The sequence below is a fragment of the Populus euphratica genome, unplaced genomic scaffold (genome assembly GCF_000495115.2).
Source record: "Populus euphratica unplaced genomic scaffold, PopEup_1.0 scaffold159.1, whole genome shotgun sequence".
Classification (NCBI taxonomy): Eukaryota; Viridiplantae; Streptophyta; class Magnoliopsida; order Malpighiales; family Salicaceae; genus Populus; species Populus euphratica.
The window spans coordinates 378,010-393,049 of record NW_011499962.1 but is presented as its reverse complement, the minus strand read 5'-3'; the positions used below and the strand labels follow the sequence as shown (position 1 = coordinate 393,049).

At 31.6% G+C, this 15,040-nt stretch overlaps 1 protein-coding gene and 2 non-coding genes across 6 annotated transcripts; 2 read left to right on the top strand and 1 right to left on the bottom strand.

The window, feature by feature from the left end:
* The first annotated feature begins 2,155 nt into the window (after positions 1–2,155).
* On the top strand, positions 2,156–2,227 carry TRNAD-GUC (transfer RNA aspartic acid (anticodon GUC)). The gene has a single exon. It is a non-coding gene; the product is annotated as a tRNA-Asp (tRNA).
* Positions 2,228–2,717: 490 nt separating this feature from the next.
* Positions 2,718–2,789, top strand: TRNAD-GUC (transfer RNA aspartic acid (anticodon GUC)). The gene has a single exon. It is a non-coding gene; the product is annotated as a tRNA-Asp (tRNA).
* Positions 2,790–3,850: 1,061 nt separating this feature from the next.
* Positions 3,851–13,207, bottom strand: LOC105138780 (uncharacterized). 4 transcript variants are annotated; one of them, XM_011044987.1, is made up of 8 exons: positions 12,794–13,207; positions 11,419–11,494; positions 11,216–11,274; positions 10,551–11,044; positions 10,272–10,432; positions 5,264–5,467; positions 4,863–5,100; positions 3,851–4,666 (listed from the first exon to the last, which is right to left on the bottom strand). In XM_011044987.1, the coding sequence occupies exons 1-8, from the start codon at positions 12,922–12,924 to the stop codon at positions 4,149–4,151; spliced, it is 1,881 nt and encodes a 626-aa protein (XP_011043289.1). In that variant the 5' UTR covers positions 12,925–13,207; the 3' UTR covers positions 3,851–4,148. The 4 variants fall into 4 exon arrangements, with proteins under 4 accessions (XP_011043289.1, XP_011043291.1, XP_011043290.1 ...); XM_011044989.1 differs by having other exon boundaries at positions 3,851–4,522; XM_011044988.1 differs by lacking the exons at positions 10,272–10,432; positions 10,551–11,044; positions 11,216–11,274; positions 11,419–11,494; positions 12,794–13,207 and adding exons at positions 5,547–5,707; positions 5,826–6,319; positions 6,681–6,739; positions 6,896–6,971; positions 7,412–7,627.
* Positions 13,208–15,040: the final 1,833 nt, after the last annotated feature.

Here is a 15,040-nt window from a genome sequence, read left to right as displayed (position 1 = left end):
GTTTGATGTTAATTGGTTTTTTTTTTCCTTTTCTTTCTTCATCAAATTACATGTTGGTTATGAAAAAAATTATATCAACCCTTTAATTTTATTTTTCTTTTAATTTAATTATTTTTTTCTTGATTGCAACTATTTTATTTACATTGATTATTTCTAATTAAATTTTATTTTCAATTTTATCATTGGTTATTTGATTTTGTTAGTTTTTTTATGAAATTTAATCTTTATTCTTTTAATTACTATTTTTTTTATTTTCAGTAATTTTCTTGATTTATTTGTTTTTCTTTAGTTTCATCCCTGAGCATTTCTTTTCATTAAATTTTTATATTAAATTTGGTACTAATTCTTCTTTTTATTATTTTTTTAATTGATTTGTTTGTTTCAACTTCATATCTGAACATTTAATTTCATTTAAAATTTTTCCTTGAGCTTGAATTTTATTTTATTTTATTTTTATGTTGAGTTTAGTCCTAATTTTTTTAATTGTTATTTGTTTTGTTTTGTAATTTTTTGTATTGACTTTTTTCATTCAATTTTATCTTTTGAAATTTATTTGTTTAAGATTCTTACTTCTTTATTTTTTTAGATTTATCTTAGATGGGGTCATCTTGCTTTTATGATTCAGGTTATAAATATAAAAAATTAGTTTACATCAACTTTTTTTTAAAAAAAAAAATATTTTTTTCAAATGTTTTCTCTTGATGCTTTTTTCACTTTACTATCTATAGGGTTATCTTAATTTCATGTTTTAAGTCATGTTTTTTATTTATTCACCCGGGTTGATTATCGAGTTCATTTAAGGTTTTTTTTTTATCTTTTTTATATGTTTTCATCATATCAAAGATCTCCTTTCCTTATAACTTTTTGATATGTTCAACATTTTGTAATATTTTTTTATGATATAAGTTTATTTAGTGAATTTTTTTTATTTATTGTTTAAGTCATGGGTTTTTTATAATGGATTTATCTTTTATTTATTTAAATAAAAAAATTTAGTAAATATAATCAGTTAAATATCTTATTTTTATAGTTTTTTTTTCATGGTTATTATTAACAATGTTCTTTTATTTGCATGGATAATTACTGATTTATTTAGTTAGATAATTGCATGGGTATTTTAAATAACACTTTTATTTTTTCATGTGAAAAACACACTGTGATTTTTTGTAAAAAAATCATAATTATAACATGCAAGCCAAATTAATGATTTTAATTTTTTTAGTTTTTTCTTTTTCTTTTTTACTTTTGTTTTGGAACAAAAATATAAATTTTTTATTCTTTACACTTGGTCTATTTATACGTTTTTTTTGTTGTATAAGTTGTTTTTTAATGTTTTTTTTTTATCTTTACACTTTTAGTTTTTTGAAATTTATTCTATACAAATTAAGAAAATGATGTTTCACTGTAATAATGTAATATTATTCTTTTTTTAATGTTAAAAATTAGGTTGAATTTTTCTATATTTTTATTAATGTATATAATTTTTATTATATTTTACTATATGTAAATATCAATTTTGTTATTTACAATTATATTTTTTATTCGATGTAAAAAAACATGTTAATAACTTCTTATATGTTAATATATACAAGAAATTTTTTGAATTTCCTGAATATATCATAGTAAATTTCTAATATAAATAAAATATCAATACAAAGAAAAAAAGAGGTAGAGGTTGTTCGGTACAAGGGATGTTTGTCACAATTTCTATTTTTAATTTTGAGTGTTCCTAAAAAAATATTTTTAGCTTTAAAAAATATTAAATTAATATTTTTTTAGTATTTTATGATGATTTTCATGTGTTAAAAAAAAATTAATATATTTTCAAATAAAAAACTATTTTGAAAAGTATCTTATACCCTAAAATTTTACTTGTAGGTGCTTTTTAAATGTCTTTATTAATTGAAATAAATATTAAAATAATATTTTTTATTTTTTTCTAATGGTTTTAATATATTTATGAAAAAATACTAAAAATAATTATTTTTATATATTTTTAAACCAAAAAATATTTTAAAAAATATTATATATCACAGCACCAAACACTCCTCAATTCTAATCAGCCTCTCCAGTGAATTTCTTCAAAAGAAAAGGATCCGAGGGGTATCAAAAATGTTTATAAATATACTTTATTATTCTGCCACGTTGCAACTACGTCGTTGTAGTATAGTGGTGAGTATTCCCGCCTGTCACGCGGGTGACCCGGGTTCGATCCCCGGCAACGGCGCTCTTACTTTTTCTTCTCTTGTTTATCACATACATCTTCCATTTTGATTACTTGGTATTAGATTCCGTTAACGCGGCAAATCTCCTTTATCTTTACAATAAATTATTATTTTTTATATAAATAATTTATGATAAAAGTTAATTAAAATGACTTTGGATTAGAAAAAACGACTGAAGTCAGTTTTTTTAAAAAATAAAACATGTAACATAATTTAGAATCCATGAGTTAAAGTTAAAAAATTAAACTTTAGAATAAATCAAAATTTTAACACATTTTTATTTGAGTAAAAAATTATTTATCACAAATTAAACATATTTACATCTATTTTATAAATCAAAAGCTAAAAAGTAACCTAAATCAACTTGCAAAAATAATCCCAAACAGAACTTTGTTTCAGTGCTAGATATTTTCTTTGTTGAAATAACCAAGAAATAATAGAGGCTAGGATTTTTTGTTGTTTTAAAAATATTTAAAAACCTCCGGCAACTAAGTCGTTGTAGTATAGTGGTGAGTATTCCCGCCTGTCACGCGGGTGACCCGGGTTCGATCCCCGGCAACGGCGTTTTTTTATTTTCAATTCTTAATTAATTCCGCCCATTTTAATCAGTTAATGAACTAAATTGAAACTTCCAAGACGCCCGCCCTCCTCTCCTCTCCCTCGCAATTCGACGGGCCAGTAGATTCGCAGGTCAAAATCGCAGAGTGGAATCCTCGCAATGGTAACTCAAGATCCCAAGATTTTACTCCATCGATTCAATCGGCAGAGGTTATGGACTCCCTCCCCTAGTTCTGTCGTTACTTTTGTGGCTTAAAAAGAAAAATTAGTTGTGATTTGAAGATTGATTTTTTCATTCAAAATAAATAAAAATCATATTATTTTAGCTTTAAAAATAAAATAAAATTTAAAACAAAATTATTCAAGATAGTGGCAAAAAATAAAAATTATTTAGTTAATCAAATGTTTTTCTTAATGATCAGGCAATAACAAAAACTCTAACAATACTAAATATTTTCATAGTCCACATCGTCAAGAAAGATGAAAATTATGTATAAAAATATAGTGATAGTTACGGTTTAAAGCTTTTTTTATTTAGAAATATATTAAAATAATATATTTTTTATTTTTTAAAATTATTTTTGATATCAAGACAATCTAAAAATATATAAAAAAATTAAATAATTTATTTCTAAATTTATTGATAAAACGAGATTTGAATTAATTTATTTTTAAATTTATTGATAAAACGAGATTTGAATCACGAGCTCAAACAAAAATAAATAAGAAGTTCCCAACACAGAATGATACGTTGAGCTCAACCTAACACTGTTGCTAAGAACAAATATGTTCTACGAATTTGATTGGTTTTGTTTCATGTTTATATCCGTGCATCAATTTTGTAATTCCCAGTTAATTTCATTTCATATTTGATTGATCGACCAAACTTTATATCATGAGCATTCCTTTATGATGGCCATTCATCTGGGTTCAAATGGAAATCCCTCAAATGGAATAAAGTTTCCGCGGATTGAAATTGTTGTTGCTTCGAAGAGGCCAACTCTTCTCTGGCAAATGGCGATGGACGAATCATATTATTTCATGGCATGAACACTACAATTCAAAAATAATAACAAAAAATTTCGGCCTAAATTGGGGTTTTGATCTGGCAAGATTCCATCACTAGCAACTGAAAGTTAAATTTTAATGTTACAAAGGTATAACAAATGCACGCTATTTGTTTTTGTTGACCTATACAAGCAACACACACTAAACATTAAAAGAGATAAAACCTAGTAGCTTTCTGTACAAATGGAGAGATTCTCACACCTTGAACGAAAAGATCCTAGCCAGTAAACAAGTCCAAAATGACAATGCCTGCTCCAGTTAGTTAGGAACTTAGCAGCCTTCTTCCTCAGAGGCTATCTATGAATCATCTAACTCAACGAGCTGGGCCCTCCTCTCAGCAGCCTTCTTCCTCACAAATATGCCCCATCTTAGGGCTGCCTTGAGCTTGAGCCATCCGACAACAGCTTTGCCTGATGAACGAGATGGATTATCACTGAGGCTGTAATTTGGGCATGGGGATGGGGATGGCATGTATGATGAGTAAGGATACCCATATTCGGTGACACTATTGGAGGAGAGACCCTGGCCTCCCATATTAAATATGCGAAGAAGTTGTTGCATGTCTTCATTTTCAAGCATGTCATGACTTCTCGTACGAATCTCCTCCTCTGAGAAGAAGTCCTCCTTTCCTCTGTGTAAATTAAGATTCGATGTGCAAAAACCCTGGGAGCCTGGGGTAGAAGATTGTGGCGGGCCAAGAGCAAGTAAATTGTTAGTTCCCAGAGGATTCTGTATGGCATCGAATTGAAAGGGGGTGTTGAGACTTCCATTCTGTGGATCTATTGAGAATCTAGCAATCGCACCATCAGTATAGCCTAGAGGGAGGGAGAGGGAGAGGGAGTATTCACAAAGTCATTAACAAAACCTTTTAAGTATACTACTAACAAAGGAAATACAAAGAACCTTAAACAAACAGCAGGACTTTCATGAAAGAAAAACTTGTTGATGCTTTCAACAAGCAACTGAAACACAATTAAAATATTATGATTGTTTTGAACTTCAGAAGGGTACCTCCAATAGCTGGGCCTGAGTGCACAACAGGCTGCTCAGAAGGAACTGGAACTGAAATGGTCGGTAAACTATCCTGATGATCATATGGGTTCAAAAAGTCTTGTTGACCAGATGGAACATCATTTTGAGAAGCAGCTACACCCTGATGCTGCTTGAAGTCTAGAAGGGAATTGCCATCATACTCCATAACATGCATCCAATTATCATATGCCTTGTTCACCAAGCTGTCCACATAGATCTGGAAGAACCATGCCATTCAAAAATTTCTAAGTGCACATCTTTGTTATTTTCTATTTCTTGGTTTTCAGATGAATGCAAACCAAAATTGCATTCAAATGCATGGGGGATAAAACAACAATTCTAGCTTGGTACGAGCCAATCAATAATCCTGGATTTCTTACCTTCTGATTGTCAGGTAGAGAATCAGCTGAGTAGAACTGTCCATTAGTAATTAAGCCACTTAATTCATAGATATTGTTAAAAACAACACCAACATTCTTGGCATCATCAGGATAGTAGATATAAAGTTTCCCGCTCAGAACACATGTCTTTGCATGCTCAACAAGACTATCCCACATTTTATTTGACATGCCACTCCCAAGAGTCTGCAATAACAGAAAAGAAGAATAGCTATAAACTAGATGTGAATTAGAATATAATTTGACATCCAAACTGCATACTTACAGTCCGCAACCCCGGTGCGTCTCTGACTATTAAACGTAGGAAGTCTTCAACTGTATGTATTCCAGCTTTATTCAGCCTCTTGTGAAATGATCCATCTTTTCCAATCTTCTCCAATCTCCAAACCTCATCATTTAATGTAGGTGGATAATGCTTCTTGTATACTATGGGGCAACAAATACAGATTTAACATCTGTCAGACAGCACAACACATGCACATACTGCCAGTTACATGTACACACAGAATGGAATCTGAAATTCTGGTTATATTCATGAGCTTACATTCTCCCCGGTGATCCTTAACAGTGATGGCATCGGTTTTTGCTTCACGAATGCGAATGCCTTCACAATAGCCAGAGGCAACCTTCAGCCCTAGCCTGAACTTCCTGCTCCTTGTCCAGCTTGAGTTATCAGTAAAAGTGAGCTCGCCTAGAGTTCCAACACCTTCTTTCAGTGTCACTTGCAGATCCCCAGTTAGAAGTGGTCTCTTGCCCTCACGTTCTTTAACCACATGAGACTCAAATTTCTCTCGTGTCCAATTATCATCACCTTCATCATTGAAATCACCTTCAAGCACAATAAGGTCTAGCTTTACCGAGGATTCCGGACCAGATGTGACAGCACAGCCCGTGTTTGCATCAATCAACACAATATGGATAGCAGTACCCTGCTCCCCTTCTACTTTACCACCCGTAAAGAGAGGGAGGGACACTCTGGACCTGAAGTGCAACTGCAAGTTTCTTCCATCAGGCCCTTCTATTTGTTTAGGAGAAGACCTGCATTGTCTTGACCATTAGAAGCAACCATAATTCCCTCTAAATCATGTAAACAAGAACCTGAAGCTCCCTCCAATTCCTAGACAATTGATCACTTGTAAAGGTGGAATGGGCATGGATCTAATGGAATCCATCCCATTATGCATTAATCATTTAGGGATAACCTCAAGTGTAAATTTATAACGCTAATTTAAAGCTTAATGAAAAATCTATTTCTCTTGCAAAAACTTTTAAGGTGGGCCGAATACCTAATGATTGAATGTGAATGGAAACATCCAACTTCATTTATACCCCAGCACATTGAAGGCTAAAGGTTCCTTTTGAGCATTATTTACAAGAGGAGAAAAGAAACACTGCATACCGTCCATTAAGCTTGGCAGGTCCCAGTTTCGCTAAAGCACGCTCCACTTCTTCACTAACCTGTTAAACATTGAACATGTCAGAAAATTTTAAAGATTTTCCACAAGATTAATGTATAATCAAATTGATCTTTCAGGATCCTATAAAATAAACAACAGAAACATAAATCATTCAAGGATGGTAGTAAAACAGACAAGGAGCATAATATTATCTTACCACTCTGCGAAGGATAGGCTCCAACGACGAGCAAAGTCTCTGCAAACTATCCACTTTTAGAGCTTCAACAATCACACTGCAACAAATTTCAAAAAACTTAGACAAATTTCAAGTGGGTTTTCAAGTTTCAACCAATTAACAACTTCAAATCCGAAAAAACTACAATTTATACTTAAGAAATTACCTTCATTTCATTCTCTTCAAACAAATTTGAACCAATCCGATTCTAAAAAACTACAATTTTTGGCTTTCTACCTAAATTTCTAAAAAAAAGCTATTTTTCTTAAAATGCAATCTCTTAAATAATAAAATTCATAATTTCTCGTCTTGTAGATTCCTACAAGCAAAAAATTCACTTGACTTGAAGACCCAAAGTCAAAGATTCATAACTGCCAAACTAACATTAACTGAACAATTAGTAACTCAAATTAAAAAACAAAAATCTAAGAAAATACTATATTTCAAATCTCACTTTCAAAAATTGAAAAGAAGAAGGAAAAAAGTTAAGATTTTGACCTAGCTAAAGCAGGTCTTTTTCTATCAGGCTGCCCTTCATCGCGACCAGAGCTTGAATCAAGAACTCTCTTCCCCCTCGCAGCCGCTGCAAGCACCGCCTCCATGCTATCCGATCTCTCCATTTACCGCGTTTTGCATTACCCACCTTCCCTTCCACTCAGAAACAGTAAGAACTAAGCTTAAGCCAATCCGAGATTGTTTAGTTTTCTAAACAAGATATTTTGGACTTAATTACCTCCCCTACTCTTTTCAGCATAATTACACTTTGCACCTTATCTTTTTAAACATTACATTCATCTCCCTAAGATTAGCAGTTTTCTGTAATGAATCATTTTATTTAGTCCCTGTATTTTCAATGGATTAAACCTTAGCCCTTTGTGTTTTAAAAATTATAAATTAACCCTTTGGCTCTTGTTGACCATTGTTTTACTGGCTTCTATCATTCATGCATGTTGGTGTTCTGCAGTTGGAGACAGCCTTTGATCCTTTCATTGATAATTTACAAAGTTTGAGAATGGAAATGATACCAAACCAAACACTTATCATGTAGCAAACTTTGGCAACTAAGTTTTTACCAAACACTTGTGTGTAGCAAACCTTGACAAAGTCAACAGGAAATTTTGACTAAATTATGAGTTAATACACATTTTTAACTAATTTACACTGAGTTAACTTTCAAACTCAACTGATCCTGATCAAGTCCCAAGTCCTGGATTGGCCTATGAATCGAGCCAATCCAGGTTTGGCAAATGTGGTCGCAAAACAAAATCATATCATACGTTAGGCAATGATCATCCAAATAAATACCAAGGTTATTTCATTATGTCGAATAAAAAACAACAGTTTAGGCCTGAATTGAGGTTGTGATCTGGCACCTTCATCACTAGCACTAACAATTATTTTTAACGTTACAAAGGAACAAGAAAAACATGCTGCATGATTTTGCTGACCCTGTATAAACAAAAACACACTAAATACGATAAAAATCCTACTAGCCAGATGCGTAGGTGATTCAATTAGCATCCGGCCTGTTCTATTTACTTCCTAACAGAAACGGAGACGGTCCATGCTGAATTCTCAGTATCGGTAGTGCATTGCCTAAAATATTAGAAGGCTCCGCCATCCAAAAATATCTTCAATGCAAACCGCTCAACTCAGTCAACCTTCAGAATTCACGAATGCTGGAAGGGAAGCAACTGCAGAACAGCTGTTGATGGAGGATATTGGCTTACTGAGCAGTAAAAGGACTATAAAAACAGAGATCCTTGGAAATCTAGTTTAATGTCTAAGAGCAGCGGAACCTCCAACAAACTACCTAGGAAAACGTGTCCAAAACAGCAGTGCCTCCTCTAGTTAGTTAGGAATTGATCAGGAAGCCTGTTAGCTCCAAAACCAGATCAACATTGCCTTCCAGGCTATCTAATAATCATCTAACTCCACGAGCTGTGCTCGCCTCTCAGCAGCCTTCTTCCTCACAAAGATGCCCCATCTCAGGGCTGCCTTGAGCTTCAGCCATCCGACAACAGCTTTGCCTGATGAACGAGATGGATCATCACCAAAGCAGTAGCTTGGAGATGGGCATGGCATGTATGATGAGTAAGGATAGCCATCTTCAGTGACATTGAAGGAGGGACCCTGGCCTCCCATGTTAAATCCACGAAGAAGATTTTGCATATCTTCATTTTCAAGCATCTCATGACTTCTTGTACGAATCTCCTCCTCTGAAAAGTAGTCCTCAGTCCCCCCGTATGAATTAAGATTCAATGTGCCAAAACTCTGAAAGCCTGACATAGAAGACTGTGGGGGGCCAAGAGCTAGTAAATTGTCAGTTCCTGGAACTTGGATTTGCTGTGAAGTACTGACCATAGGATTCTGTAAGGTTATGGAAGTGGCATCGAATTGAAATGGGGTGTTGAGATTTCCATTCTGTGAATGTATTGAGAACCTCGCGGCCATATCATTGTTATAACCTAGAGAGAGAGAGCTATGAGTGAGCATTAAAAGAGCCAGCAACCAAATATATGATGTAGCTTAGTGCTAACAAGGAAATACAAAACCTCTAAACAAACAGGACTTCCATGAAAGATACACTTCCTCGTGGTTTAAGTTTAACAAGTAACAGCAACTGTACAGCATTCCAACAATTCTCCTACTTTTAACTCTATTTTATTCATGTGTATTATGATTGTTCTGAACGTCAAAAGCGTACCTCCAGCAATGGGACCTGAGTCCATAACAGGCTGCTCTGAAGGGACTGGAACTGACATGATTGGTAAAGTAACCTGATGATCATATGAGTTCAAAAACTCTTGTTGACTAGATGGGACATCATTTTGTGAAGCAACTATGCCCTGATTATGCTTGAAATCTAGAAGGGATTTGCCATCATACTCTACAACATGCATCCAATTATCATATGCCTTCTTCACCAAGCTATCAACATAGACCTGCAAGAACCAAACCAATCACAAATTTCTAAGAGTTCAACTTTATTGTTTTCTTTTTCCTAATTTTCAGATGGACGCAACAAAAAATCCATCATGGAACAAACCAATCAATAATCCAAGATTTCTTACCTTCTGATTGTCAGAAAGAGAGTCGGATGAGAAGTACTCTCCATTGGCAATTAAGCCACTCAATTCATAGATATTGTTAAAAACAATGCCAACATTCTTCGCATCCTCAGGATAGTAGATATAATGTTTCCCGCCCAAGACACATGTCTTTGCATGCTCAACAAGACTATCCCACATTTTATTTGACATGCCACTCCCAAGAATCTAGAGTAAATGGAAGAGAAGAATAAGTGCAAAAAAAATGAAATTTGAAATATAATTCGACAACCAAACAGCCTACTTACAGTTCGCAACCTCTGTGGGTCTTGAACTACTAGGCGTAGGAAGTCTTCAACTGAATATATTCCAGCTTTGGTCAGCCTCTTGTGAAATGATCCATCTTTTCCAATCTTTTCCAATCTCCAAACCTCATCATTTAATGCTGGTGGATAGTGCTTCTTGTATACTGCAAGGGGAAAATGGCAGATTTAGTATATTTTAGACAGAATAAGACAAGTATGTACTGCAGTTACACACATGCACACAAATGCAATATGAAGTTCTGGTTCTAATTATGGACTTACATTCTCCACGGTGATCCTTAACGGTGAAGGCATCTGTTTTCGCTTCACGAATGCGAATGTCTTCGCAGCACCCTGAGGCAACCTTCAGCCCCAGCCTGAATTTCCTGCTCCTTATCCAGCTTGAGTTGTCAGTAAATATCAGCTCGCCTAGAGTTCCAACACCTTCTTTCAGTGTCACTTGCAGATCCCCAGTAAGAAGTGGTCTCTTGCCCTCGCGTTCTTTAACCACATGAGACTCAAATTCCTCTTGAGTCCAATTATCATCATCTTCATTGTTGAAATCACCTTCAAGCACAATAACATCCAGCTTTACTGAGGATTCTGGACCAGAAGTGACAACATGGCCTGTGTTTCCATCAATCAACACAACATGGATAGCAGCACCCTGCTCCCCTTCTACTTTCCCGCCCGTAAACAGAGGGAGGGATAACCTGGACCTAAAGTGCAACTGCAAGTTTCTTCCACCAGGCCCTTCTAGACATTTAGGAGATGACCTGCATTCCATTCAATTGGCATTAGAAATAATGCCAATTTAGTGCCTAATGCAAAATCTCGTGCTCTTTCAACAGATTATCAGATGATGTGGTTCTAAAATAATTGAATGTGAAAATGCAACCTTATATGGGCACCAGCACACTGAAGAGAGACAAGAAAACATCACTTACCGTCCAGTAAGCTTGGCAGGGCCAAGTTTTGCTAAAGCACGCTCTACTTCTTCACTAACCTGTTTGCATTGAACACTTCAAAAAATAAATAATTTTCCAAAAATATATAGAAAACACTCACAGATACACACGGAGCCAGCTATACGACATCCTGAATTCTTCAAAGATGGTGACAAAAATAGAAAAGGAACAAATTATCTTACAACGCGCCGAAGAATAGGCTCCAATGACGAGCAAAGCCTCTGCAAGCTATCCACCTTCAGAGCTTCAACAATTACACTACAAGAAAATTCAAAAACTTTTGAGACAAATTTCAACGGGGAATTCTAGTTTCAACCAGTCAACAATTTTAAGCTCAGCAACAAAAAGTAATTTCTAAAAAATTAATTTTTAAATTTTGTTGTATTTATTTAGCTTGAGAAAAATTAATTAATAAAAAATATTTTTTGTTTAGCGTTAGAAAAATTAATTAACAAAAAAAAAATTTTAATAAAAAAATTTTTAATTTAATTTTAATAAAATATTTTCCTATAAAATTTGAACAAAAAAATACTTTTTAAAAATTATTAAAAATTTAAAAATATCATATTATTTACTAATTATATCAAATTTAATTTTTAAATTTTTTATTATTATATATATTTTATTTTAAATAATTTTTATAATTATTATTTATTTTTAAAAAAATTTAATTCTTGTTGTTTTGATAATTACTTTAAAATAATTTATAAAATATTAATTATAATTACTTATTAAATTTATTTTATTTAAAATAATTTATAAAATTATATTTTTTTCAATTTTATTATTATTCCACTTTTTAATTTATTAAAATTATTTTTTAATATTTTAATAAATTTTAAAAAATAAATTATTTATTAAATCATTTCATCGTATAATCAAATATTAAAAAATATTTTTTAATATTTTAATAAATTTTAAAAAATAAATTATTAATAAATTATTTATCGAATCATCCATCGTAATCAAATATTAAAAAATATTTTTTAATTTAATTTTTATTATTATAATACCAAACTTCACAAAATAATCTACTTTCCAAAACAAATTATTTCCATAATTTAATTTTTATTATTATAATACCAAACTTCACAAAATAAAATAATCTACTTTTCAAAACAAATTATTTCAGTAAACAAACGAACTTAAATAGCCTTCATTTCATTTCCCTCTAACAACACAGAAGGCCTATTTCATACAAATACCATGCAAGAAAAATTAATATTTTTTGCTTTCTGCTTGATATTCTTCACGAATCACATTTAAAAAAAAAAAAAAGAAGAAAGAAAGAAAACCAAAAATTCTTTTTTCAACCATAAATTTATATAGGTTATAAAAAAAAAAGAAAAAAAGAAAGAAAACCAAAAATTGTTTTTTCAACCATAAATTTATATAGGTTACCAGAAGCAAAGCCTCCCTTCGACTTAAAAGACACAAAGTAAAAGATTCATAACTAACATTAATTCAAAAAATAAGTAACTGAAATTAAAAACAAAAATACAAGCAAATATATTATAAATCTCACTCAAAAAACGAAAAAAAAAGTTATTTTTTTACCTAGCTAAAGCAGGCCTTTTTCTTTCAGGCTGGCCTTCATCACCACCAGTGCTTGAGTCAAGTCCTCTCTTCTCTCTGGCAGGCGCCGCCGCCGCCATACTATTCGATCTATCCACATACCTCGTTTGCATCTTCAGAAATTTCCCACCTTGTCTTTCAGTACTTACAAGCAGCACGAAACTACCTTTGCCACACAGAGATTTGTTTCTGTATTCTGCGTTAAAGAGAGAGAATAACAGAAACTCCACCAAGCTTCGGTTTTTTTAACAGAGAGAGGAGAGAAGATGGGATAGAAAGGGGGCGGGAAAGTGAAATAATGGTGGGTTTGACCGAAAATTCTGAATTTTAGGGACGAATATGTGAAGTTTCCTCGAACTGTCTGCGAATCTTCGTTGAACTGAGAGTGAAGGTGTGTTTGTGCTTCGTTGGTTTGGTTTTGTTGCTTTTTCTCCATGGTTTTAATAAACTCCATATGTGTCCTTTGACTAATGGTGAATTTTCAACCCAATCCTCCATGTTTCTTATTTCACAATTACACCCTCTAGCTGTCGAATGTGCTTTATTTCATTTTGCTTCTCTGAAGTAAAACTTAAACAAAATTCAAAACATTAATAAATTTAATTTCTTCCTGTATCTCTTATCCCCTATTGTCTCCTTCCACCCCCAAACACACCACTTGAAAGTAGTTGGAGGGTACAATTGTTAAACTAGAAACTTGGAGAACTAAGGTATATAATTTTGGGATATATATTTAGTTTGACTTTTTAATTGATAGTTGAAACTTGGTATATAATTTAGGGACATATATTTAGTTTGACTTTTTAATTGATAAGTCAGCTTATTTACAGTGATGGCGAATAAATGAAATGAAATGAAAGCGAAAAGGGAAAGTGAATCCCACTTGCCGTGAGTCCCACTCCCACGCTACGTGTGTTTAGTAATACTGTGTGTTTGATAATTCAGTTTGATATCTTTTAAAAATAATTTTTAATTAAAATAATTTTTTTTATATCAGTACATTATAATTATTAAATAAATCTAAAAAATATTAATTCAATTTTTTCCAAGCAAAAAAAAAAAATATAACTTGAAATGCAAAAAAAATGAATAATGTATACTAGTTGATTGTCATGTGCTTCTCCATGGTTCTATCAAGAGGTTTTTTTAAAGTGAAAAGGAATATTGAAATTGTTAATGTGTTTTTTTAGTAATATAAAAAAATATTGTGAAATTTAAATTTAATATGCATATTTAATAAAAAAAATTGAGAATTAAATTTGCAAATAAATGTTAAGAAAAGATTTTGAATGCAAATTAAAGGCTAATTAAGGAAATTGAGAAATATATGCAAGTTAAGATTGTTAATCTTGTAATGTAGATAGCCTTTAATTAGTTTTTTTATTTAAGAATAATTTATCTCATAAGAAGTGTAATAGTTAAAATTTCACTTAGAAAAATACATTGTTAGAAAAATAAAAATTTATTTTCAACGAAAAATATATTTTTTATTTATATTATTTATTTAATAAAAACCAAAACCAACCAAAACTCATGTTAAAAAAGACTTGCTCTTTAACAGGTTTATATGCATCTTGGTTAAATTCAAAGTAAATTCAATATGATGTCATTTTAATATTTTTTTTTATATAATGAGGAAATTATGCTTTTGAAAAATAGATGGCATATCTTTTACTTCTTCAACTTTGTCCATCTTAATGGATGTATCATGTACTTGATTATAAAAAATTATATTTTCAACTCTTTTTTCATTTAAAAACAAATAAAAAATACATTATGGACATCAATAAACTCATATATAATCTAAAAACATCATTTAATTGGTGAAAAATAGAAAATCAACTCAAAAAGAAAAGAAAAATCCAAAAACACCTATTTTCAACTTCTTTTCCACTTGAAAACATATAAAAAAATACATTGTTAACCTCAATAAATTCACATCTAATCTAAAACACATTTGTTTGATAAAAAATAGAAAACCAACTTGAAAGGAAAAAACAATTAGAAGCCACTATAAAAACTTTTTCCAATAATATTAAAGGGTTAAAAACACACAATTAAAACTTATCTCATTAAATGGAAGTAATTGATATCAAAATCATTTTCTTTTATTGTTGTAGTGTGAATAACCAGTAATTTTATCTCTTTTTCATCGCTTGAATTTATAAACTAAAATATGAATAAAATAAAATTTTGAATTAAAAAAATAAAAATTTCAAACTAAAGGAA

Excerpts from the sequence above, each read along its gene's own strand:
- LOC105138780 (XM_011044986.1), bottom strand. The coding sequence starts at position 12,924 with ATGCAAACGAGGTATGTGGATAGATCGAATAGTATGGCGGCGGCGGCG. Across the intron at positions 10,433-10,550 it reads TAAGGATCACCGTGGAGAAT|TATACAAGAAGCACTATCCA; the intron begins GTAAGTCCATAA and ends TTCCCCTTGCAG. Across the intron at positions 9,859-9,987 it reads CTCTTTCTGACAATCAGAAG|GTCTATGTTGATAGCTTGGT; the intron begins GTAAGAAATCTT and ends TGGTTCTTGCAG.